General features: G+C 34.1%; 1 protein-coding gene across 1 annotated transcript; it reads right to left on the bottom strand.

Moving 5' to 3' along the window:
• Window positions 1–7,420: 7,420 nt before the first annotated feature.
• LOC137813653 (uncharacterized) lies at window positions 7,421–15,762 on the bottom strand. The gene is made up of 11 exons (XM_068616019.1): window positions 15,387–15,762; window positions 14,517–14,579; window positions 14,328–14,419; window positions 12,838–13,662; window positions 12,610–12,709; window positions 12,374–12,523; window positions 11,481–12,266; window positions 9,208–11,358; window positions 9,057–9,129; window positions 8,135–8,283; window positions 7,421–8,051 (listed from the first exon to the last, which is right to left on the bottom strand). The coding sequence occupies exons 1-11, from the start codon at window positions 15,451–15,453 to the stop codon at window positions 7,714–7,716; spliced, it is 4,794 nt and encodes a 1,597-aa protein (XP_068472120.1). The 5' UTR covers window positions 15,454–15,762; the 3' UTR covers window positions 7,421–7,713.
• Window positions 15,763–26,147: the final 10,385 nt, after the last annotated feature.

The raw sequence follows: 26,147 nt of genomic DNA on the forward strand, positions 1-26,147 counted from the left end.
AATTTACACAACAAAACAGTGGTGGTCTATTTATAGAAGCACGTTCCCCAAAAGGTAGGTTATCAGCCATTTTCAAAAAGATTTAGGATCGAAACTTGAGTAACTTTTAAGAACTAAGCTCTTATACCAATTGTTAGAATTTATGGCATTAAACAAGAGGGGGGTGAATTTTTTTAAACGACTTTTAAAAACTTTGAAGGTATGGAGAAAGCCAATGGAATCAGAATGCACAAGTTATAAAATTATTTTAGTTGATTTCCAAAAAATCAATCGGTTGTTTATGCGATTCAACCGGATGTTTTTATCAGTAGTGAATAAAAACAACCTAAAACAAATATAATTGAGATAAGGAAAAGATAGAATCACACAAACATATTTATACTAGTTCACTCTTACACCAAGAGCTACATCCAGTCCCCAGAAACCACTAAGTATTCCATTATGTAATCAACCACAGATTACAACCACACACACACACCAAAGAAGTGATCTTGAACCCCTCAAGAACACACACTTCCTTTGGCAATACAACACACCACATATCAGAACACCCTCTGACTCTTTGTCACACCAGTTCTATTACAGAATTACAAAGCTAAGAGAGAAAAGGAAAGATCACACCTGATACAATCATGAATGAATTGACAGATTACACAGAAGTCCTATTCCACTTTTAGGAAAAATCTAAAGCTTTAAGCAATCTTGGAAAACTTGATTTCAAAGGTAATCTTGTAAATCTCTTAAGTTTCTTACAACTAGGAGCGTAAAAACATATTATAAAGGCTCCATTTAGCTATTAAAAATATTTAATGCAAGTGTCATATCAGTGTCAAATCAGTTTGAAATCAGTCAAAACATATTTACCAAACTTAACAGATTCTGTTAAGAAAATTCAAAAAACAATTCGATTGATTTTTTGAAACAACTGATTGAATTAGTTTGACAACAAAGTCAACCAATTCAATCTTTGTCAAAACCTGTTTCAAAAACACTAAGTGTAAAACAACCGATTGAAACGATAAAACAACAGGTTGTTTTTCCACTTCTCTGTAAAACACACTTTTTCAAAAGGATTTTATTGAAACCAGCTTTGAATCCTAACTATGAGTGGATTTATAATTCAAACTACTCATAACACACACACACAAGCTACATCCATCCTTCAAGCAATCCATAGAGGTTAGGAGACATCAAAGCCTTGTTCCACATACACAAACCTCTTCGGGTTATAGCAAGTACACAAACCTTTCTAGGTTATACCAATCTTAATCTCCCCGTAAGACTAAGACCTCTCAAAATACAATAAAACACTCTCAGAGAGAGTATAAACAAAGCTCATTGGGTATACTTCACAATATGAAGAATTATAGGATTTAAACACACAACCTAAACGACTAGACTTTCTAAAAAGCTAATTTGAAAATCTAGTGTATGTTGAATCTTTTTGTACAATATTGTTCTAATTTTTCTTATTCATCTTGGTCCTGTAAACCTTTATATAATTTTTTTCAAGGATGATTGTTTAAAACTCGAAAGAGCAAGACCTAATGTTGCACAATTTTCGCTCTGCCATATCTTTATTATTTTAGTAAGAGACGCTCAGAAAGGAAACATTTGCACAGATGGATTTTGCGCATCTTGAACATTTATCTGCTTATGGAAACAATTCAAACAGATTTTTAATATACTGTAATAAAAGAAAATCAAATTGGCAAAGTCAAAATCAATAATTTGAAAAACTTTTGTTTTCAAAATCTTCTATTAATAATGTATTTTGAAAACTTTTTATACTTGTGTAGTCTTAAAACGCTTAAGCATATCTTTGATTTAAATGATTAATCATGATTGATACAAATTTCGTTAATGATTAATAACTATTTAAGAGTTTATAAATCTTTTGCATAACCAAATAATTAAGTTCGAAAATATCATACATAATATACCATCTAGCGAGTAAACAAAGACTATATTGTGAGACCATCTACCAAGTTTAACACTTATGAGATTGTCTAACACGTTTAGCACGATGATACCGTTTAACATTATGAGATCATTTAACATGTTATTATTGTAGACAATCTACATGTTTAACTTAACATTGCACAAGAAAATCAAATTTGTTAGAAACCTTTACTAATTTTTATATTTTTTATTATTATCAAAATCTCATAAGCTTACTTATCCCCATAAGATTATGTAGTGGGGTATTGAACTGTCTAGAGGTGACTAGACCATCTAATAGCTTAACATGGATAAGCTAGGACCATAAAGAGTTTTCAAGAAATCTAAATGATGTCCAATAACAAGGATTAAACAATAAGTCTCGACTACTTTGACTAGATACTTCAGTTTTTTCCCATGAAGACAATTTTTTTTCATTTGGCCTAATGGTTCGAGTCATAAAGAATCCTTGCATTGTATTAAAAATATGATTCATACATACAAAATCAATCCACCATGTATTATGGGAAACTTTAGCTAAATTTGATTAAAACATACATAAATAGTATGTTTACCCTTATTTTTTAACCAAGCCTTATGTTTTGTACTATCCTTCTGAAAATGTCCAAATTTCCCAAAAAAATGGCAATTATTGCCCTTTGATTCTTTCTTCTGAATTTTCCTAGATGCTTATTAACCATTAACATCCCATTGCCTTTATCATGTTTCTTCGCACACAAAAATTTTAACTCCTTTATTTCCTTGATGGCTTATATAATGGATTGAATTACTTCCCTAATTTTTAAGCCTTATTTCTTCTTGAACCAACGTGTTATGCAATTAGTGCACATTCCATTTATCATTCATGGTATTATAGGTAATTTGAAACGAGATATACTTAGACGGTAATGAGTTCAAAATAAATTGTACAAGAAAGTTATCCTGCACAACCATTCCCAAGGTCTTAACTCTTGTTGCAATATTTATCATATCAATAACATCATGCATAGTGTGTGACCCATAAAACTTCATGGTGGTCAATGTACTCATTAATGTCTCAGCAAGAGACTTATCATCTGTTTGTGAGTGCTCTCCCACAAATCCCATAAACTCTTTTTGCACTTTCAACTTTGGGAAGAGTTGTCTTCGTATTATTTGAGATAGTCGTCATCATGAATATTAAGTTGAGTCTATTTGATCTTTCCCAAGCTTTATAATAGGGTTTTTATTTTCATTGCTACTAAAGTCATTAATTGTAACAAGTTTATCTTCCAATGTAGCAAGTCAATATCCATAACACCAAGGTGTAATAGGACTCGCTCCTTCCAAACAAAAAAATTATGCATATTAAACATTGGCACAAAGAAAACATAAGAATTCATCAGATTGGAAAACTGGCACCTCATAATGAAGTTTCACATAAGTATTAAGTCATAAAACACCGCAATTAATGTATATTGACATTCTCCTTTGGATGGTACATCAACATACAACATGCATGATGCTAACATAATTATAATATCAATGACAATTAAAACATGTATCAATCAAAATCACATACTACCTTTGTGTATACAAGTAAAACTAATTATGTACATGAAATTGTCTACATTTATAAATGTCTTATAACAATGAATTTCAACATACTCATTAACCAATAAATATATAATATAGCATCCTTTATTTTTATGAATAATTGAATTGACATAAATTATCATTAATTTAGAATTAAATAAACATAAAAGTTTGGCCACTTTGTTGACTAATCTAATTCCTAACAAATATAATACAGGTTGATGTTATAATGATATATATCACTTTCATTTTCTCATTCCAAGTCAAGCAGTTCATATATTTGTTTCATCTCTATGGAAAAAAAACTAACATTTTCATTATCATTAATTTCGTATGCACAAAATATATTGAATAACTTGCAACAAAAACATCAATCTTTATGTGTACAACCAAAAGAAACAATATGTGCAATGAAAACTCTATAATCATAATATAAGATAAAATATAAATTATTTTTTTTCATACCACCATACGTAAAAACCCTCATAAATTAAAAAAATCCTAATTTTCATAGTTAAAATTTATAAAATTGAGAGAAAATATTCAAGAATCATGCTCTGATACCGCATGTAAAATATGATGTAAAAACATAATGATTTTCAAATAGTTGCATAATATAAAAAAAAAAAAAAACAAACAAAATATGATATTAAAATTACATGATTCTTACATATATTAAAGGAATATGTAAATTCAATGAGATGGATGACTCCAACCCCTTTTTCTCTATGAGAGATAGTTCTACAATGCTCTGGGTCTAATTAGATGAATATAGATCTAAGATGATGGAGGTCCATCTGAGGAAACTGCAATCAAGAATAAAGAGGTCACAACACTAGAAAATTGATCAGAAGTTTACCATGAGTTTGGGCTTATTAGAATCAATTTGGGGCTCCAAACAATCTTTTAGGCCCAAGTTAAGAATTGGAACACTCTAGAGATTTTGGAGCATCAAGAATACAAGACATCTTGTAAAAATTGTAAAATAGTTTAAAATTTTATTTTGACAATTGTATTTTGAACTAAGTAGAATAGGATTTTTAAGCCTTGTTTTTTGGGCAAAGTAGTCTAGGATTTTGGACTTAAGTTTTGCTCCTTAACTCCAAGTTGAACATCCATATGTCTCCCACACAAGACTTCACATGGCACCACCTTCTGAGCTACAAGTAGCGCCATTTGCTCTTCCATTCTTGACATTTTACAAGTTCCATGTGACACGTGTCTTCCTCTCATAGGTTCCTTCTTTTTTACTCTTCAAGTCATTAGTGCCATGTGTCATTTCCTTATTTGAGAGTTTCTTGAAGCCAGCATTGCCACGTCATTATAAAAGTGAAGATTTTTATAAGCCTAAAAGACAAATGCTACATGTCATGATGGGAGTGGAAAGGATTTAAGAGTCTAAGAGTCAATTTTGTGAGACTTAATCACTACTATAAATAAGTGTGCCTAATTTGTAATAATTGGACTATGATTGAGTATTGAATTGTTGTCAAGTTGATTTTGCATTTCCTCTCTTAGTCTCTATGATCTCTTGTTCTCACTCTCTTAAATTTAAGAAACCTAGGAAAAAGTTAGAAGGTTGACCTAACTTTATCAAGGAACCAAGGAGAACTCCATCCTAAGGTTTCACTCTTATACTATCTCTCTTACTTGATGGATTTAGAGTAGAGAAACATGAAGGAGGGTACCTTGTGTTAGTAGTTTATATAGACACGAACTCAACTACTTTGTAGGTCCATCAAATAAAGGCATTATCAAGAAATTATTCCTTATTAGTCTAATTACTATTTTATCCTTCATTATTAATTACTTATTAGTCTCTTCAAATAACAAATCATGTGTGTCTCACATGTCTCTCACGTGAGACATAAAGTTTTCCTGTAAATTAATAGTTATTTCAATTTTAACTTTTTCTTGTTTTCCAATTAAAAAATATTTTTAATCACATAATCCAACAAAAAGTTGTTTAAAGCAACAAATCTTTCATAAGACATTTTTCTTAGTTCTTACTAAGTAAAAATTAAACAACCAAGAATTATCAAAATAATAAGAATGATGAAAATAACAACAAATAATAATAAATATATTTTTGGTGTAATAATAGTACAATAATAGTGGAGGATCATCCACTGCAAATGTATAATAATGGTTGTAGATGGTAACAAATGAGTGAGTGTTTCTTCCTGCACCTCCATATCTTCTTCTTCTGCGACCTCCATACACAACATGAAAATACATTTTTGTCCTTCTTGTGTCACCCCCATAGAGTAATTTCCGGATTATGTAATTCGAAAACTCATTTGAAAAAAGACTTCCGGATTACACAATCCAGAAGTTAAATAAGACTTCCAGATTACACAATCCAGAAGTTAAATAAGACTTCCAGATTATATAATCCAGAGAATAATCATGTATCTGAAAAATGACTTCCAGATTATGTAATCCGGTAACTAATTACAAATTTGAAAAATGACTTCCGGATTACGTAATCCAGAATATTATAAAGGGGCAGTTTTGGAAATTTGAAAACTTATGGAGGTGAGAGAAGAAGGTATGGAGGTTCAGGAAGAAACAGTCCAAATGAGTTGTGGAATGGTTTGGGGGAGAATATATGAAGAGTAGTCCAGAAGAGTGCAGGTGAAAGAGTTGTGGGAGAGAGAATTACATGTGGCATAAATAGAGTGGAAGAAGTAGGGGGAGTGTAAATAGCAATTGCCTTGAGTTATTAGATGATAACTTGATTTCAGCTTATCACACAAAAGTTCAACAATGTTTCAACTTCATTTTCAAGAACCAAAATGAATTTAGACCTGTCACTTTATTCCAAACCGACATCGAGTTGGATAACATGCTCTATCACCTTTAAAGAAGGGCGGAAGAAAGTATTAAAACATACAAAATTAACTATAAACTTAAAACTGTAAAATACTTTTTTTTTTCAAAAGTGAGTTAAGAAAATTTTAAAATTAATTTAAAATCATTTTAACCCTCTTTATTTGAATAGATTTTATAATATAAAGAATAAGAAACTGGCAGTCATCCCCAAAAAAAAGTAGAATTATGTTGTATTTTATCCGAGCACATTAGTATTTTCAAAATAAAATAGGGAAGAAATATTTTTGTGTCGACCAATAATTTATATTCTTATATTGAATGGCTAAACCTTATCGTAACTATCCAAAGAAATACAACTTGGTTGCTCGTCTTGGAAGTCTTAGAAGTTGAGCAACATGGAGCTATTGGATAACTCCAAAAACAGTCAAATAATTATGGACTATCGGATGAGGGGACTACTGTGATGGTCATCACTCATAGGCTGTGGAATGCACCAACTAGAGTTTGGCATTTTGTCATTCCAGATGATCATTTGGGGATGGGAACTGCCAGATATATTCATGTTGGGGAACGTCCACCAATTATAACTATTCAAACTTTTTTAAAAAAACAAAGTGATAAAAAAAACCTGCTTTAATGTGCACAGTATATGGATTTTGTTCCTCTGACCCTATACTACAAAAATGTAGAAGATAGGAAAATATCCAAATTGACAGAACATTAGAATATTTGGAAAATTAGTAAAATTAAAAAATGCAACAATAAATTTATTCGTAACAGAAGCGTTCAAGTTATCGTTAAACTCCTTATCTTCTAAACTTAATCATTTAAAAATACTTTAATAATTTATAATTTATAATCATGCTTCAAAATAAAATTACTCTTTTAAAAAATCTCTAATTACTAACAAAGGAGTAATTCTTCAGAATAAATTTAGCACAGTTTAATAATTTTATTTGATATTAAAAAGGTAACAAGTTAAAAAAATGTAGGAAATATAAGATGATTGACTTGACCTTGTTTTGAAATGAAGAACTGAATAAGAATTAAAGTGTTTAACAAAGCAAGATGGATACAATTAATTCTCTTTGATTCTATTCTGTCTATCCCCCACCAAAATCGTAGAACCATCCACCATATAACAAGCATAGCTTCCTCGTTTATATACACTCATCAGTGACTGACTGACTCTGTACACACTCGTCGACGCTTTCAAAATGCAAATCTATTACACCTATCGTAAAAAAACAGATGTATTCAGATATTATAGCTATGCTCTAGCGGACTGTACACCATTTTATCCGTTATCCCCAAAAAACAAAATTCGCAAAATTTTACACCTAATCTACAAGCAATTAACTATCAATCTTCAGGGCGTTGAATCTCACCCATCATGATCCGGTTACTGGAGACCTTGAAACCAAGAAGTGAAGGATCAATCTGTTTTCCTTTCTTCCCTTTCTTTTTCCCGCCTCGAGCTGCTTGTGCTGCATCAGATGACTCATTCCCAACACCAATGGCTGCATGCGAGTCCACCATCACCTCAGGAAGAACGGGCTTTTTGAGCATGTCTATAAATGATGTCTCTGACACAGCACCTTCACTGAAGGAAGAAGATCTAAACCGAACCTCCTTTTTCCCAGCAGCCTGAGCTTCTGTCATGCTACTCATCGAAGAATTTGCAGACGGATCTCGTCTCCCTGCCATAGAATCTTATATTTCAGACAGCTGAAATGTTTAATTAAAGGAAAAAGGTAAATTGGGCTGTGAAAAAATCATATACCTTCACTAGATGTGAGATTTATTAAGTTATTTTGATTGACACTGGGTACGGATGGCTGGTCTGACTGGACATCAGGTGAAGATAAAACCCGAGATACATGGGGGCGCTTGTGGAAAGCATTATCAAAACCTTTTGTTGAAGGGGGTATCCTGTCAATAAAAGACAGTCAAACCTTTTAAATAATTATTTTTTCCAATAATAATCATTCAATTATATCAATTATATCAATTCATCCATGTATGCATACATATGCATCAAGACTAATGCATGAACCATAGATATATCCAAATTGCCATTCTTTTGACAATAATAACTAGATTGAATTGTCATTCTTTCAAAATGTAGCCCCAGACCATTTTCACCATTTTGGAAGATTAATTACTTAAATTAATTTAAGATAAATTTCATCAATGAATTTCTTCACAGTTGCATTCAAAAAGTCTACAATAATTAATTATCTGCAAACTACTTCAGGTAATAACTAGATTGAATTGTCATTCTTTCAAAATGTAGCCCCAGACCATTTTCACCATTTTGGAAGATTAATTACTTAAATTAATTTAAGATAAATTTAATCAATGAATTTCTTCACAGTTGCATTCAAAAAGTCTACAATAATTAATTATCTGCAAACTACTTCAAGTGAGGAAAATTTAGCAGGTAGTGAAAAAGGGTCAGAACAATATTATGGGTTATCCACCAGACTACAACCTAAGGCACAGCCTACCACTAAATGATATACAGGAATAGAAAATATCAAAAAAAACAAAGCACCATATACAGGAATAGACTTTGAACACAATAAATGTGTAATGCAAACAGGTCAGCCAGCAAGATATCAATATATTAAGAGAAATTTCTGGAACCCATTTAGCTATATTCAATTTGGACCTAAAGGAACAATCGGCAAAAAAAATGCTACCTGTCACCAGAAACCTCATCTCCACGTGAATTATTCAAACCCATCTCTCGACCAAATGAGCCACCATCACCACCTGCAGAAACTTGTTTATTATTTTCAACCATCATAAACAAGAACTTCATCTAAGGACAACAGTGGTGTACTATATTACCTGCACTGCTCAGTGAGCTATGTCTACTATGGGCAATTGCAGGCAGTTCCATGGAATTCATGATGTTTTCCACTTGCTCTGACATATCTGACATCCCAGGAACTAAATTGCTAATTGTGCCCATATATTCATGTCTCTGACTCTTATTTGCTTCTAACTCGAGTAAGTCTTTTTCCATAGACGATTTACCAATTTGAAAAGGAATTCTGTAATTGGGATGTAAAGGGTCCATATTAGCAGATAACAGTGATTGCTCTTCAAGTAATGAACCAGATCTAGACCGAAGAGGCATTCTTTCAGTGTTGCCTATATTGTTGTATTGGTCAGTAATATGCATGCTGGATAAATGATCATGGATTAAGCCACTGGAATTAGTACTCTGAGCCCTTTCTAAAAAAGGGTCATTCAGATGGACTTGGTGATGATCAGGCTGAAGTTCAAAAGGATGCATTATTGAACTAGCCTCGGGAACATGCCAAGATTTGTCACTTCTTGATGAAAGAGAATGCCATTTATCAACAGGTGATGGTTGTGCGGATTGAACACCCAGTTTCTTATGAAGTAGGTCCATAAAACCTCGTGCTGAACTGTCTTCATGAGAGCCAACAGATGCAGATATGTTCAGATCTGTTGCCGAAATAGTATCTCCTAACTCTCTTCTCTGCCTCACAGCTTCAAGATGTTGCTGTAGTTGCACCCGGGGATCAATCCAGCTATTTTCCACATGTCCATTGTTGACATGGAGTGAACTCTTGAAAGCATCAGGGTGGTGACCGAAAAGATCATCAGATGGCTGTAGATGATGAGAGGATAAAGAATCCATTTGATCACCTCGATGTAAATAGTGACGACGGTCATGTAATTCCCTTCCTTGGGAAATAGGTGCAGACCTCTCAAACATCATAGGATTATCATAGAACCCTCTCTGGTTCTGCTCAGGAAGATTCCTCCCCAAATAATTTAATTGCTCCTCTTGTGTCACAAGCCTCTGCTGCTGTTTGCGGATATCTGAAACATTAAATCCTGCTGAATGACCTAGTTGATGGGTTCCAGGATTTCTAATCAACTGTCCTGTTTCATTAATTGGCCATGACCTACCAAAATGCCTTTCTCCATCTAACCCTAATTGCTGTCTAAGAGCCAAAGATAACTGTTGGGCCTGCAACTGATCTTGCTGAAAATGAAGCTGTTGTTCAGAAGGTAATATATTACCATGCCTTGCTTGCAACAAGAGGTCTGACAAATCAGCTTGCCTTCCTTGGGAAGCATTGAGGCCCATATTTGCTTGGATAATATGTTCCATTGATGGATCAAGGTGCCTTAAAGAATGTGAATTCAGCTGCAAGTCATTAATATATCTCCTCATTTGTACCTGATCTAACAGGTTATCCCTAGAAATATCATGTTTGGACTGCCCAAAATTAGGATCAGGGATTGGCTGCTGCATAAACTGTTCATGAAGCAATTGTTGAACTTGAGACTGTTGCTGGGGCTGAAGTTTCATTTGTTGGTGAAGTAATTGTTGATGATGCATATCTTGCTGTTGCTGAAACTCAAGCTGGAATTGTTGAATCTGATGTTCTAGAATACGTTCAAAATCTGATCCAGTATTCTGCATCATCTGCTGTAGGTTGGAGCTCATGTTCTGCGAATGAGCAAAACCTGGAAATCTCTCTAAGTCTGACCCATTAAGATGAGCAGGGAAATGATTAGATATATTACTCTGCTGCTGAAGCCTTTCTTTCTGAATTTGTCCCATATGGGAAAGGAACTGATCTTCCTGAAAATGTCTAATTATCCCATATTTATCAGCCCATTTCTCCCTGAAAGAAGGCTGATTAACCATGCCACTAACAGAGTTTTGTTGATCAGTAAAAGAAGCATCTCTATCCATTAATGGATCTAGAAAATGACCCTGATCACCCAATCTCAAAGAACTATTGGAAGATTGTGCACGCCTTAAATGAGAACCATCTCTGAGTTCAGACATCAATAACCCAAATGGGTGCAACTTATCAGCTTCATGGTGAGAATCACTCACTGCAACTTCATTAGGTTTTCCAGTAGGATGAGAATGCAATGCGTTGACATCCATGGGCCTCATCAAAGGTTTATCATTTATGTTTCCAGCCAATTTTGACAAAGAGAAATCTACAAAAACAAATATATGAATAAAAGAAGAAATAGATGCATATATCAGAAATAAGTCATAAATTGATAACAAAATAGTAGATAGACATGACAATAGCAGTATGAAAAGGCCAATAAATTACCCTCATCGTGTGCAACAATATTATTGAAGCACTGATCATCAGAGAACTTGATCTCAGAGTGATAACTTTGATTGGGTATTTGAGAAGGAATACCAATACTTGAGCTAGTATCAGGTCGGGAAGAAGACCAAGGTTGATCATCGCTTGCAGAAGATCCATCATAATCAAAATTATGCACATCTACTTTTAGGTTCCTTCCAATGACATCAGAAGATTCTGATTGAATAACCCTAGTACTACCAGAGCCTAAACCAGTCTTGACTTTCAAATCAGGCATAATGTCACCAAGTTCGCGAAATGGTGATCCTTCAGGAGCATCTGACAAGCGAACAGGTAAGTCCATCCCAAAAAATCCTTGTTCAAACCACAAAATGATGTCAATCCCAAGAAAGGGTCCTTGAATTTCCCCTTGAGGATCCAGATAGCACAAACTCAACTCCTCAAGAGCAATAACACTTTCAGGCACATATGTCTTCTCATTAATTTTGAAGTCCTGTTGATTAATGTTTGGAGTTTGCTGCAGAGATGAAAAATCAAAGAGAGTGCGAGAATCATCAGGTAGATTGCTATCGATTTCAGATGCACCAATTGAGTTAACACCATTCCGATTAGCATGTTCTAGAACAGCAGAAGATTGTCCCTGATAGAGATCAAAAGTTCCCGATTCAGCAACTGTGTTTCCTGGAATGCTTCCATCTCCAATGCTGCTAACAGAACTCACATCTCTTCCATGCACACCAATAGCTGGCATATGCTTCAGCTGGCCTTCTTGAACAGTTGCAACTTCTAAAAATGATGATTATTTGCATACAATCAATACATGTAAAGAAACTGAAAAATCTTTACTTTCAACAGATTAGCACAGTAGAATATAAAACAAATTGATTTCTCACCCCCAACAATGCTTCTCAATAAACCAGCAGCAGTTGATGCTGAACTAATTAATATTTGATCAGAATCATCTGAGACATCACTTCCTGATATAACCTTTGCAACACTGCCAATGGAAGGTTGCTGTTTTCCTTCACTTGCAGTAACAGGACCTGAAATAAGCCAGGGCAGGAGAGGATAAGAAAAGGTAGGAAGTGAATTATTTTACAGGAACAAACAAATCCATGCATAATGTTACCTGAAATGTCATCATTTGACCCTCCATCCCTTCCTCTAAAGGTGTAGCCAGAGACTTCACTGCTAGTAATTTTTCCTTTCCATATTTCTTTAAGGACAACCTGAACGATGCAAAAGGTAGAATCAATATCAATGCTACAAAGAAAATGACCCTTCCAGAATACAAAAAATTGAAACACATCAGCAAGCCATGATGGAAGTCTTTCTCCATCTTTTGCATTTCACATACCTCTTCCTCAGCAGCAGGAGCAACAAATGCTAATGGCTCAATGGAACCATGTTGAGTTAAGGGCGATGTATGCTCCATCTCAGAAGGCAAGCTATCAAAATTTGGATCAACCTTTTGCTTGCGATATATATCAAGGAGCTTACCCCTTGGGTAGTAATACGAATCAGCACCAAGACTAGACTTCCCCAATATGGTTTTATTCTTGTCTACAAGTGCAGATCCAAGACTAGAGCCTATAGGGGACCTTACAATTTGTAGGTTTCCATTAATGTTTGCCCTTCCTCTTCCTGGTGAAAATCGCACATTGGAGCCTTCTGTACGTCCTTTTTCCAGCCCAAATCCAGGTGCAGCACGGTATGTGGCCACACCAGCAGCTTGAGCTTCCAAACGATGTCGTGGCCTCCATTTATCACGAGAATCAGTGTCACGGTCAGATCCAATGCGATTGCCAACACCAGATGATTGCTTTTCAGTGTGACCATCTTCCTTCTCAACATCGTTTCTTTTTTCACTTCGAGAATCCTTCTCTTTATCTTCAGGACCCCATCTTGATGACCACTTATTCTCTCTTCTAGAGTCATGGCCAGAACCACGGCTCTCATGCCAGCGATCAGAGGGTAAGGATCTATTCTCTGATGTTGAAGTATTCTCCAAACGACGATCCTCTTTTCTACGATCCCTTCTCCCAAGCAAGCTTGTTTCCCTCTCCTCTTCACGCCAGCGGCGACTGATGTCAACATCAGGAGTTGTCCGCCTCCAGTCTTTCTTGTCCTGAGACCCCTCCAAACGCCAACTATCTTTCAGTATGGGATCAGTTGAGTTCACCTGGGACAAAAAGCCAAGTAAGTGGATGTCATCCTATCATTTTTCCAAGATCATATCACACTCTACAGTTTAAATAACCACCCAAATTGAACCTTAAGAAAAAAAAAACACATTAGAATTAAGCTTTAAAAAGAAAACTTGATTAACCAACCAAATAGATATTAATCACTTACATATTAGTTTTAGGAAAATGCCTAGAAAATCCTACTGTGCTAATTGGGACCTAAATCGACAATAATAGTTTAAACTACAACCCCTTGATTACATGAGACAGACGGGTCCAGAAAAACACTTTATCATTTAGTTGGAAGAATATTCTAAATTAACTAAAACTCAGTGCAAGAAGATATATCCTCTCCACTTTAAGTTTAATAACAATAGTACCAGGCAAATAGCAAAAGAACATCACAAACTCCTAAAATTGAATAAAAAAAGGAATCCATGACCAAAATTCTTCGCTCTCACTGTTTCCAAAAAGTTCAGTGCCGGTATTGTAGAAAAAAATGCATAAACAATAGTGACATGTTAAACTCACACGTTTCTGAAATGACACACTTTCAGCGACCAAAATGATTTAGAATAACAATGGAAACACCTATAGATTTCATGAAAGGGGGAGGATGTCTAATAACACAGGCAAAACCAAAACATCAAATAATACGTACCCCCACTGGATTGGCAGTTGTCCTTGCATCAACAGGTTTGGAATACAGCCACTGTGGGGATAAGGGTATGCTGTTGTCAGATGACAATTGATCTGAAAGTAAAATGTTTCATCAACCAACCATAACAATTTATGCATTAAAGAGAGAAACACAACTAGATTTTAACTTGGACAAAGATAAACACAATACCTTTCGAATCATCAAGTAGCGCTGCAATCCCTTTCTCACCACCATGTCCTCCGGATGCTTCATCTAACAAACCAAAATGCAAATTAACATAGATGTCATTCCAATTTGTTTATAATTATTTTTTTTAAAATGCCTAAGGTACAGTAAGATAAATTGGATAAGAAGTATTTTAAGAAAAAACAAAATGCAAAAGCAAATCAAAACAAAAGGCAGTTATATTGATTCCTCGTAAGGTACAAAGAGTAGCTTCTGAAAATACATCAAAAGTGCTTAATGACGGGATCTGCAATATCCATCAAAACTTCCAATTACATATCAACAAAACCTTTTTAAAAAAGTCAACAGACAAATCAAATCACCCAGCCACGCACGCCGAAGAAAACCCCAGCAGCACAATCAAATCAGGTTACTTATGCGATAAAAAAAAATCACGATAATTCCAGATTCAGATTAACAACAGCAGCAAAGTGAGCTACTCCTAGTCCCTCCAAAAACGGCCTTAGAGAACCACACTTCTCAGCAAACAGCAGTACATATATCACAATATATACTGCTAACAAATCAAAAGGACGCTAACATAGATCAATCCTCAATCTAAAGTCAACTCAACCCACAATTAAAAAAAACACTAACAAAATCACATAGAGAAAAAAAAACAAACAAATTGCAGAGCCACACAAGCATGAACAGGCCCGTCTGTCGGGCGCGCAATTGACACGCAGAACAAATCGCGGATTGAGATTCAACGGATCCAGGCAGGGAGATCGAGCAATGATTGCGAGACAATGAAAACGTGTGTTTCAACAAACTCGGAAAAAAAAAGCCCTAATCTAAAGTTGAAGGGAATTGGCATGAATCAAATCAAATCACCTCTGAGGGAATCGGAAGTCTTGGAGGGGAAGAGATCGTCGGGGAGATTGACCTTGCCGTCGCCCATCGCCGTGGAGTTCGGGATTGTCGGAATTGGGAAAACAGAGAGATCCGAAAACGGAACAGAAGAAGGAGAGGAAATGCGAATAGCTGAAGGAATGCGAGAGAGAGATAGGGTTGAACGTTGAAGCGCGCGTAGAAGATTGAGAGGGTAGGGTTTGCGAATTGCAGGGTATAAGATAGATAGAGAGAAGGAGAGAGGTAGAGAGATAGAGCGAAGGAAAGAGAGAGCGAATGAATGCGGTAAGGGTTTGAGGGCTCAGGGTGTGGTGTGGTGTGGTAAACATCAGGAGCAACCACGAGACTGTCATATATTATTGCATTTTTTCGGTTTTAGTTTTTTATCGCAAATGTGAGATAAATGCTAACAAAATTTTAATCTACCTTCTTCTTTTTTTACTTGGGTAAGCTTCTATTAGTATTCGATATTATAGTATTCTCGTTAGGTCTCTCTAAAATATTCAAAGCTTCTCATTTTGTCTCTAAATATGGAAAATTGATTCAGTTTGTACGTCAAAATATTTCCAAAGTTTAAATTATCTCACAATATTCACAATGCCTAAGTTCTTTATCTTAATTTTATAAGTCATGATATTATAAAAGTTAAATACTTTACACACAAAAATTATTCTAATTTCAAGATTATTAAAATTAGTGTTTAATTTAATTGTGTAAGCTTTAATACTTAAAACATTCTATCCATCAATGTCTCTCATTCAAAACATAACTTTTCTTAAACAACATTAAATATACAGATGAAAACAAAGGAGTCTCCCCCTATTTGTATCCATTTTTATGATAAAAATATAATTAAAATATAAGATGTTACGATAGTTATTAAAATAAAATAAAAAAATATTATTAAAACTAGCGGTATACATCTGCATTCGCTTTTTATTTTTAGTATTAATATATATTTATTTTTAATATTAAAATTTGAATAAACGATATTATTATTTATATATTTATATTATAAGGATAAATTTATAATTTATTTTAAATGTTTGTGTCTATTTATTTGTATTTTTTATTTTTATTATTATTATATGTATATTTATATTTATTTAAATAATATATATATATATATATTTTAAATATCAATATATATATATGTATGTGCTTTTTAAATAAAAAAATATTAAATTTTTCATTAAAGGAAAAACCAAATAAAGATAAAGATCTGAGTATTTTTATGGGTATTATTCAAAATAAATAAAATCATTCTTAAGTAATATTTTCATTAATTAAATTATAAAAATAATCAACTTGTATTAAATATATCATTCGTCCTTTTTTTCAATTTTAAAAATTTAAAAATTTTATTTATTATTTTTTTATTTCCATGTTCTTATCAAGATTAAAAAAAGTAAAATAGCTATCATGATTGCGTATCCACATTTTTCTCTTTTACTCAATTTTCACAATGATAGAAATGTAACATACAATTTTTGGATGAGTCGAAATTGAAAAGTAAAAAATGGAGTGCAGAGAGTGATTGAAAATTGAGGTTATTTTATTTTATATGTGAGATTCTGTGTGAAAATGTGTGAGAGTATGCTCTATTTTTCTTCTTGTTGTTGCCTTAAAATAAGGAACTAAAGGAATAGTGGGAGAGTCATATAAAAACTATACATTAATATTAATTTAAAAAATTTAAAAATAATTTATTTTTTAGTAATTCATATGAAATGACAAAATACTTCATTATATTAATAAAATGAGATATATTAAATAAGAGGAGAATCGGAAAAAAAATTATGTAAAAAAAACAATTATAATGAAGAATCACCTTAATATATAGATACATTGTTATAGATTATAAATTTATGAATAAGTTATTTTATAAAAGTATTCTCATATAGTTTTTTAATATTTTTTAAGCAGTATAAAAGCATTTTAGATTATGAAAAAGTCAATATTTTGTTTTTTTATGTTTATCTCTCTTCAAAATCCTTATCTCATCTTATTAAACTAGTTATACAAATTTCTTTCATTATTATCAATCCTTATCTCATCTCATTTTATATATTATTTTCATAATATAGTCTAAATCTCTATTCGTTCATTCTTTTCTTTCTCTAGTAAGGCTCGAACAACTACTTTTAGAATAGTCTAGGAAGGATAAACAACCCTTAGTTATAAAGTTTTGATAATAATAAATGTGAGTAAGTGTTGAACAAGTTATAACTTGTTAAAATTATTTTTTTATATACATACTTCAAATATTCGTTAATAATTGTTATTTCAGTTATGTTTAAAATGCACCTTCCGTATATATGAATACAATTAGGCAATTTAACAATTAGGGAGATTAATAACAAAAATATAACGCAATTAATCTTATTTTTAGTTATAAAAGTGTTCTTTTAGGGATTGAAATAGTAATCTCTTAGTAATAATTATTCATCTTCAAAACTCAATCTCACATCTTCATGATATCTAGCTCTTGATATTTCGTCTCCGATTTTGAGCTGGAGAGTGTACCTACAAAAGGTTTTCTAGTGCTCAAATTAGCATTTGATAGTCAGAGACAATAAATATTATAGTAAAAAATGTATATATTTGTCTTGGTTGTTGTGCATATTTATAGGATCATGTTAGGTCCTTGTTCTATTGGACCTAGATTAACATAGGTATTGTGGTTAATCTCACCATTAGTGAGCCTACCGTTCAGTTTAGTCATTATAGGGTTGCATTAGTCGAGATTTAGTACAATAATTATTTCTCTTAAGAGTGTTCGGTCTAGGCTACGAATGTAACTTGGAAACCCTCGATCCCTGGTAGTACACTTGTCATCCAAGTTCGAGGAAGTTACTTTTGAAGATTCTTCGCATTGTCATTTCGTTGATCGAGATTGCGAGGGGTGCTCTGATGGGACTTAACATTCTAGAAACATCCTTTTACCGATAGATTTTAAACTCTTATTTGGATTTGTGCACGTTATATAAAGGATGTTGGATTAGGAATGATCTAACGGTCCCAAGCGTTGCAAAGTTTGGTATGGAAATGTGAGGGTGCCTATAAATAAGGGGGTCCTCTCTCTCGATGATTACTTTTGGTTTTTTTTTTAGTTTCGAGTCGTGGCAAGGTATCGAGCATATCCCTTCCTAGGTTAGCTATGTCTTATTCGAGTTCGTCTGGGTCTTCAAGTGGGCTCTCCTCTGGTGCTTTCGGTGATCCCCGATTATAGCGGGTGAGAGTAGTGGGTAAGGGATCGAATCTTGTCGCATTGATATCCCCGATGGGGTTGCCTTTAAGAATTGGGTAAGACTAGGAAGATTCTAGGGTAACCGAGCACTTCACTCGGTATCGATGGACATCCATGGTTAACTCCTTTGTGTCGAGCATGCCTAAGCTTAAACTAGACACGAAAATGGGTACCGTCTCAACCGATTGTTGTAGTTCCGTGGATAATGTATGTTATGGTCAAGAGGGGCAAAGTTTTGATTTTTTTTATGTGTATGATTGTTTCTTTACAAATCTCCATTTGAGTTTTACTTTTGATGAATTCATAATGGGATCTTTTGGGTGTTTAATGTTGCTCCCACGTAGCTTCATTCGAACTCATGGGCTCGTTGCAAGCCTTTCGCCTTGTGTGTGATATGTTTTGGCTAAAGTTGTCTCCTCCAACATTTTTATATTACTACAGCACATGTCTGGTGGAACCCGTGGGGTGGTTGTCACTGACGATCCAGTTGGGCAATTTCCTTTTCACCCCTTTTGCCTCTTCATATAAAATTTTTAGAGGTAGATTTTTCAAAGTTTTTATTTTGTCGGAGGGGAAGAAGTATTTCTTTGATGTCGAAGGGAGATTGAAATTCCCTTTTTATTCAATTCGTCGCCCACTCGTTACCTGACTGAAGTCATCCATGAGTGTCGAGGATGTTGAAGTCTTTAATGTCCTTGATCAATTACTGAAGGTACTTCCCACTCGAAAAATCCTCACGATATACTTGTTGCCCCACCATTGGGTGGATTTTAACGGTATGTAGTCAGCGTATTTTAAGTTTTCATTGGTTTTAACTTTGTTGAATTTGTTCTTTGTTTGTAGGTGTAATGGCTCAATGAACACCGAACGTGAAATTGGTTTTGAAACAACACTGGCAGCAAGCCGACGAGCATAGAGAATGTTGCTAAAGGGTCATCAACTCCGATCATTGATTTGGTCCTGCCTGTTGAACATGGGAGCTTTGATGTGTCAAATCCATATGAAGCCTGAAGTTGTGCTGCTTTTTGGTTTGGGTTTAGATTAGGTTGTTTAGAATCTTTGTTAAGATCAGTTCTTAAACCTACACAAAGCTTGATCAATCAGTTTTAAAAGAAACAAAGTGTTTTTCCAAGCAAAGGGAAAACAACCGGTTGAATCATCGTGATAATCGATTGTTTGTCACTTAGCTGGCTTGAGGTTTTTGAAACTGATTTTTGAATTAGTTATGAAACTACTTGACTCATTCAACCGTTTAAATCGAGGTTTCAACCGGTTAAATGTGTGTTTTCATAACAGTTTTTTGAAAACTTGTTTTAACTGATTCAGTGATTAAAACTGCCTTAATCGACTACATTTCAAAGCTATAAATATAGTCTCTTTTTTAAAAGCAAAATACACATTCAAATACAACAAGTATTGATACAAATTTGAGATCAAAGAAAGAGATTTGTTTTTGAAAGGAGTTTTTCAAAGTGCAAGATTGTTGTTCAAGCTTTGTCGTGGTAACAAGTTTTGATCATAGGAGTTTCTTGTATTGTGCAAATCCAGGTGTTTTCTATCCTCGTTTAGTTACTTGTAATAGTATTTCTTTTAACTGTTGTGTGTGTTTGAAATCTTGTAAAGACAAAGGGTTGTTTTGTCTTGAGGTGATTGGTGTTTCAAAGAGGGTGAGTGAATCTTGTGGGTTGCAAGGTTACCTCTTTGTGTGTGTTGTAATCTGGTATTGGTTACTAGTGGAACTCAGAGGTTTCCTGAGAACTGGATGTAACTTTGTGTGAGTGAACCAATATAAACCTATTGTGTAAATCTCTCATTCTCTCAAACTCTCCATAACTGTTTGATAATTTCAATTCTGCTACTGGTTCTCCATAACGAAGGTTTATCCGGTTAAAATTATGATATTTGTTTCCATTGGATTGTTTGATTTCTTTCCTTAATTGCTTATATGGATTTTTTGATAAAGATTCATTCTAAATCAAGTGTTTGGGGAAGGTGCTTCCATAAACAGGCCACCACTGTTTTTGTGAGGTTAATTACCAGTTTTGGAAGGTGAGAATGAAAATCTTTATGCACTCAACTGATAAGGGTATTTGGGAAACAATTGAAAATGGTCCCTTTATACCTCAAGTCAAAAGAGACGAGGTTTTAATTGATAAACCTTCATCTGAGTGGACTGAGGTTGAAAGTAAAAAAGCCAAGTTTTATTGGATTGCCAAAAATATAATAACCTATGTTTTAAGCTGTGATGAATTTTTCAGGGTTTCACAGTGCAGCTCTGCAAAGGAAATGTGGGACATCCTAGAACTAGGAAGCATGCTCTAATTCAAGAGTATGAACTCTTCAAAATGCAGAAGGGAGAAAACATCTATGATGTGGGAAAAAGGTTTTCTCACATTGTAAATCATTTGATGAGTCTTGGTAAGACGTTTGATAAGGAGGAATTGAACATCAAGATACTGAAGTGTCTTGATAGATCTTGGCAGCCAAAGGTCACTTCCATCTCAGAATCCAAAGATTTAACATCTATGACTGTTGCCGCATTGTTTGGTAAGCTTAGGGAACATGAGCTTGAAATAAATAGGCTTGTTGTCCAAGAAAGTGAAAACAAGCACAACAAGGTCATCACACTCAAAGCTTGCAACCACAAACAACAACAAAAGTCAAGTGGAAGTGATCAAGACACCATGAGTCTTCTATTAAGAAAATTTAGCAAGTTCCTAAAGAAAAGACAAGCTTTAAAGAGGTATGGTTCTAAAAAACCTAGTGAATTTAATACTAACAAATACATTTGCTATGGTTGTGGTGAATAGGGTCATATCAAGGCAGAATGTCCCAATAATGAAGTCAAAGAAAAGCAGACTTCAAGAAAGAGAAAAAGGGAAAAGCCAAGAAGGCCTATGTAGCATGGGATGACAATGATGTCTCATCCTCAAGCTCTTCAGATGATGAAGAAGCAAATTTGTGCCTTAAAGCTTCAGTATCAAGTAGCATGAGTTCTGCATCCTCAAGTAAAGGTAACAATTTCTATCAATTGCTTGATGCTTTTAATGAAACTCATGAAAAGGCCAATAGATTGGCACTTTCTCTCAACCGGTTGAAAGGTCTAAATAACTGGTTGGAAAACAGAGTCAAGTCTTTAGAGGAAGAGTTGAGTAAAACAAAAGAAGATTTTGAAAACCTTGATTTAGTTTACAAAAACTCTTCTTGTAGTTGTGAGTCAAAAGTTTGTGAAAATTGTGAGAATCTTGAAAGAAAGATTCACTATCTTTTGAAAACCTTGGATATTCTTACAACTGGAAAATCCAATTTTGAAGATGTTCTTGCATCTCAAAAATGTGTTTTTGGAAAAGCTGGTTTAGGGTTTTATCCTCAAAACAAAGGAAATAAGATTTCAAAACCTTTTACATCTGTACGAGAAAAACAATCGGTTAAAAAATCGATTCAACCGGTTGTTACATGCTTCTATTGCATGAAGAAAGGTAATTTTGTTAGGTATTGCAGGTTTCAAAAATCTCTTGTGTCTAAAGACATCTTTAAATAGATTCCCATATATGTATTGATGGTTCTAAAGATAGGTCTAACACAAAAGGTCCCAAATTCTTTAAGGGATCAAACCTTGTGATTTGACAAGTTCTATTTTTCATATTTCTGACTTTGCTTGAAGGTTCAGAAAGATCAGGACCTCAAGAAGATCTCTATGCATGTCAAAGTCTTGCCTGATTACATGAATTGCTCATATTAGTGTAACTGTAATCTGAGGATAACTCTTTTGTTTTCTTTCTCCTTGTTGAACAATTAACTTTTAAATCCAATTCAATATTGTTCTCTGTAATTGGAATATAGTTAGCTGATATTTCATCTATGCTTTGTACATATTTGTGTCAATTATAACCTTGATGTTTAAAATTGCATGGTTGTTCAAGAAAACTTGTTTTTCTCAAATTTTCAAACAGTACAATATTTCAACCGATTGTTTCTTTGAAACAACCAATTATTTTATCTTTGTCAGCACTGGACAAATATGTTTTTAATTTCTATATTCTGATTTGAAATTTTGTTCAAACCCAGTAATATATGTGGTCAATAATTGTATTAATTGCTTGTTTGAACACAATTTACCCCTACTGTAACTGCTCTTAAGGATCATATCTCTCCTATCTTGGAAATTAAAATTGTCTTTAATGTTTGGTTAAATCAACATGTGCGAATCTGTACTTTCTGTTTGACTGACAAAAATAACTTTATGGTTCAGATTTGATTCGTTATTCTGTTTTGAAAACAACCCACAGTATGTCATCTTTGACCATGAACTTTGGCTATATAAAGGAATGAAACTAGCTGTTGTTTTCACATAAAACAACTTGTTGTTCTTCTCTTTCTCTACTCTAAAACCTTTATGCAGTGTACAAAAGCTCGCTTCTGAGTTTAGCAATGGCTGGAACTCCTCCCTCAGCTAAAAGAATGAAATCCAAAGTTGTTAAGAGTGGTGGAAAGCTTGAAGGTTGGTTTTCAGGTGATGTTAATTTTATCAACAAATATCTACTTGAAACAAGTAGAAAAGGTGTGAATACACCCAAGATGGTCTCCTTCACTTGGATGAAACAACAAAAGCTGGACACTGTGAGAAGCATTCCCAAAGAACACAAATTGAAGAGATTTCTAAAGCTCACTGGAAACATATATCCAGATTTGGTGAAGGTATTTTACTAACCTTCATTTCAACGGTGACTCACTTATTTCTCAAGTGAAAGATGTAGAGATGGTCATAACAAGTGATGTATGGGTTGTTGTGGCTGGACTAATATCCTCTGGACTGAGAATCAATAGAGGAAACCTTGGAATTGTTGAAGAATTCAACAAAATGCAGTTCTACAAAGGTTGTCTCAAGAATCCCCAATCCAAAGTGAAAAACTTTTCTGTTGGAGGATTAAAGCTTGAAGATAGGCTTATTGCCTTCATAGTATCATGGATTCTCACACCTAGGGGGAGCAATCATTCAACTCTTTCCGAAGAAGATCTCCTGCTGATCTATTGCATCATGAACAAAGTGAAGATCAATTGGATCCACACAATCAAAGAGCATATGCAAAAGTCCATGAGGTTATGTGATTTACACTATCCCTATGTTATTTTGATCTCTAAGTTTCTTCATTATTTTGAAGTGGATATAGAAGGGGAACTAGCTGAAGTAATCAAGCCCTCCAGTGAGATCAATAGTGGATCCCTAAGTAAAATGGAGTTTACAAAAATTGGTGGAAGATGGGTAAGCAAGGATGGTGATCAAGCTAGCCCAAGTGGAACACATGAGGATGATGAACCTGAGGAAGCAACACCACAAGATGAACCTGCTACTAAGGCTTAAGAGGATTATCATAATGATATCAACATGGGAGAAAGGATGACAACAATGTCACCTTTTGAAAGATTGATGATCAACCGTATGGACACCTTTGCTGAGAGTCAAACAAACCTCTATGACATGTGTGAATCAAGATTTAACAATATGGACTCACGTTTTTCAACACTGGATGAACAAATTGAAGAAGTTCAAAATCAGATTATGGAACTCCAATTTGAAAGGAGGACAACCCTTGTTTTTAAATTTTCTGGTTTAAGTTTCTAAACAATTTTTTTGCTTTTTATGTTTTTTTTAATCGTGCCTTTTGTCTATTTGATGAGACAAATAGGGGGAGAAGTTGGTTATGTAATGTTCTTGCTAACTGCTTTCTTTATTGCTTTGAACATTGCTGTTATGAACTGCTTTAACAGGTTTAAATTTGAATTTTGTTAAAACTGTTAAACTCTTATATACAAAATTTCAACCGGTTATTCCTGCGAAATAACCGACTGTTTATCTGCTTTGCACTTATGCATGTTTACTGGTTTCTCATCTGATTGGGCTGATGTTTCGTTTTTGGAAATCACCAAGAGAGAACTGGTTTCTGGTGCTTATATGATTTGGATTAGATTACCCTGTGTTTTCGTGTTTGCTCATGAATGCAGGTTGAACAGATTCTAAACAAAGAACATTCCTAAAAGTATCCCAAGGATTTGTCTCCATCAAATAGAGGGAGATTGTTGAACATGGGAGCTTTGATGTGTCAAATCCACATGAAGCCTGAAGTCGTGCTGCTTTTTAGTTTGGGTTTAGATTAGGTTGTTTAGAATCTTTGTTAAGATCAGTTCTTAAACATACACAAAGCTTGATCAATTAGTTTTAAAAGAAACAAAATGTTTTTCCAAGCAAAGGAAAAACAATTGGTTGAATTATCGAGATAATCGGTTATTTGTCACTTAGCTGGCTTGAGGTTTTTGAAACTGCTTTTTTAATTAGTTATGCAACTACTCGACTCATTCAACCGGTTAAATCATGGTTTCAACCGGTTAAATGTGTGTTTTCATAACAGTTTTTTGAAAACTTGTTTTAATTGATTCAATGATTAAAACTGCCTTAAACGGCTACATTTCAAAGCTATAAATACATTCTCTCTTTCAAAGAAAAATACACATTCAAATACAACAAGTATTGATACAGATTTGAGATCAAAGAGAGAGATTTATTTTTGAATGGAGTTTTTCAAAGTGCAAGATTGTTGTTAAAGCTTTGCTATGGTAACAAGTTCGGATCATAGGAGTTTCTTGTATTGTGCAAATCCAGGTGTTTTCTATCCTCGTTTAGTTACTTGTAATAGTACTTCTTTAAACTGTTGTGTATGTTTGATATCTTGTAAAGACAAAGGGTTGTTCTGTCTTGAGGTGTTTGGTGTTTCAAAGAGGGTGAGTGAATCATGTGTGGGTTGCAAGGTTACCTCTTTGTGTGTGTTGTAATTTGGTATTGGTTCCTAGTGGAACTCATAAGTTTTCTGAGAACATGATTTAGCTATGTGTGAGTGAACAAGTATAAACCTATTGTGTAACTCTCTCTTTCTCTCAAACTCTCCATAACTGTTTGATAATTTCATTTATGCTGCTGGTATAAACAACCGATTAAAACAAAGGTTTAACTGGTTAAAATTATGATATTTGTTTCTGTTGGATTGTTTGATTGCTTTCCTTAATTGCTTATCTAGATTGTTTGATAAAGATTCATTCTAAATCAAGTCTTTGTGAAAATCTTTCATAAAACAATTCACCCCCCTCTTATTTAAGCCATTAATTCTAACACCGCTTCCTGCTGATGTTCGCCAAAAGAAGAAAAGAAAAAATAAGAGTTTTATCTCTCCCACAAATCTCTCAGAAGGTTGTGACCTTCCTTGTCCAGTGTCGGGTCGAGCTCGTCCCCTAGTATGTTGGTTGGGAGTCTTAATTTTTCTAAGGGAGTGGAAATTTCCTTTACACTGAACGAGGAGGAGATCATGGACTGAACCTCCTTCGAAGACTTGGTGTTGACCTGTTTCGAAATGCAGAGTCAGGATCTGGATCTTGTGTTGTCGAAGGTCGTCAGTACGGAGGCATCGAAATCTTCTGCGACGACTACATCCAAGTTAAAGAAT

Source organism: Phaseolus vulgaris, chromosome 1 (genome assembly GCF_051622355.1).
Source record: "Phaseolus vulgaris cultivar YP4 chromosome 1, ASM5162235v1, whole genome shotgun sequence".
Taxonomy (NCBI): domain Eukaryota; kingdom Viridiplantae; phylum Streptophyta; class Magnoliopsida; order Fabales; family Fabaceae; genus Phaseolus; species Phaseolus vulgaris.

Coding starts and splice junctions, on each gene's coding strand:
- LOC137813653 (XM_068616019.1), bottom strand. CDS start 15,453: ATGGGCGACGGCAAGGTCAATCTCCCCGACGATCTCTTCCCCTCCAAG. Junction 12,710..12,837: donor CTCCTGCTGCTGAGGAAGAG/GTATGTGAAATG, acceptor TGCATCGTTCAG/GTTGTCCTTAAAGAAATATG. Junction 12,524..12,609: donor GTCAAATGATGACATTTCAG/GTAACATTATGC, acceptor GGCTTATTTCAG/GTCCTGTTACTGCAAGTGAA.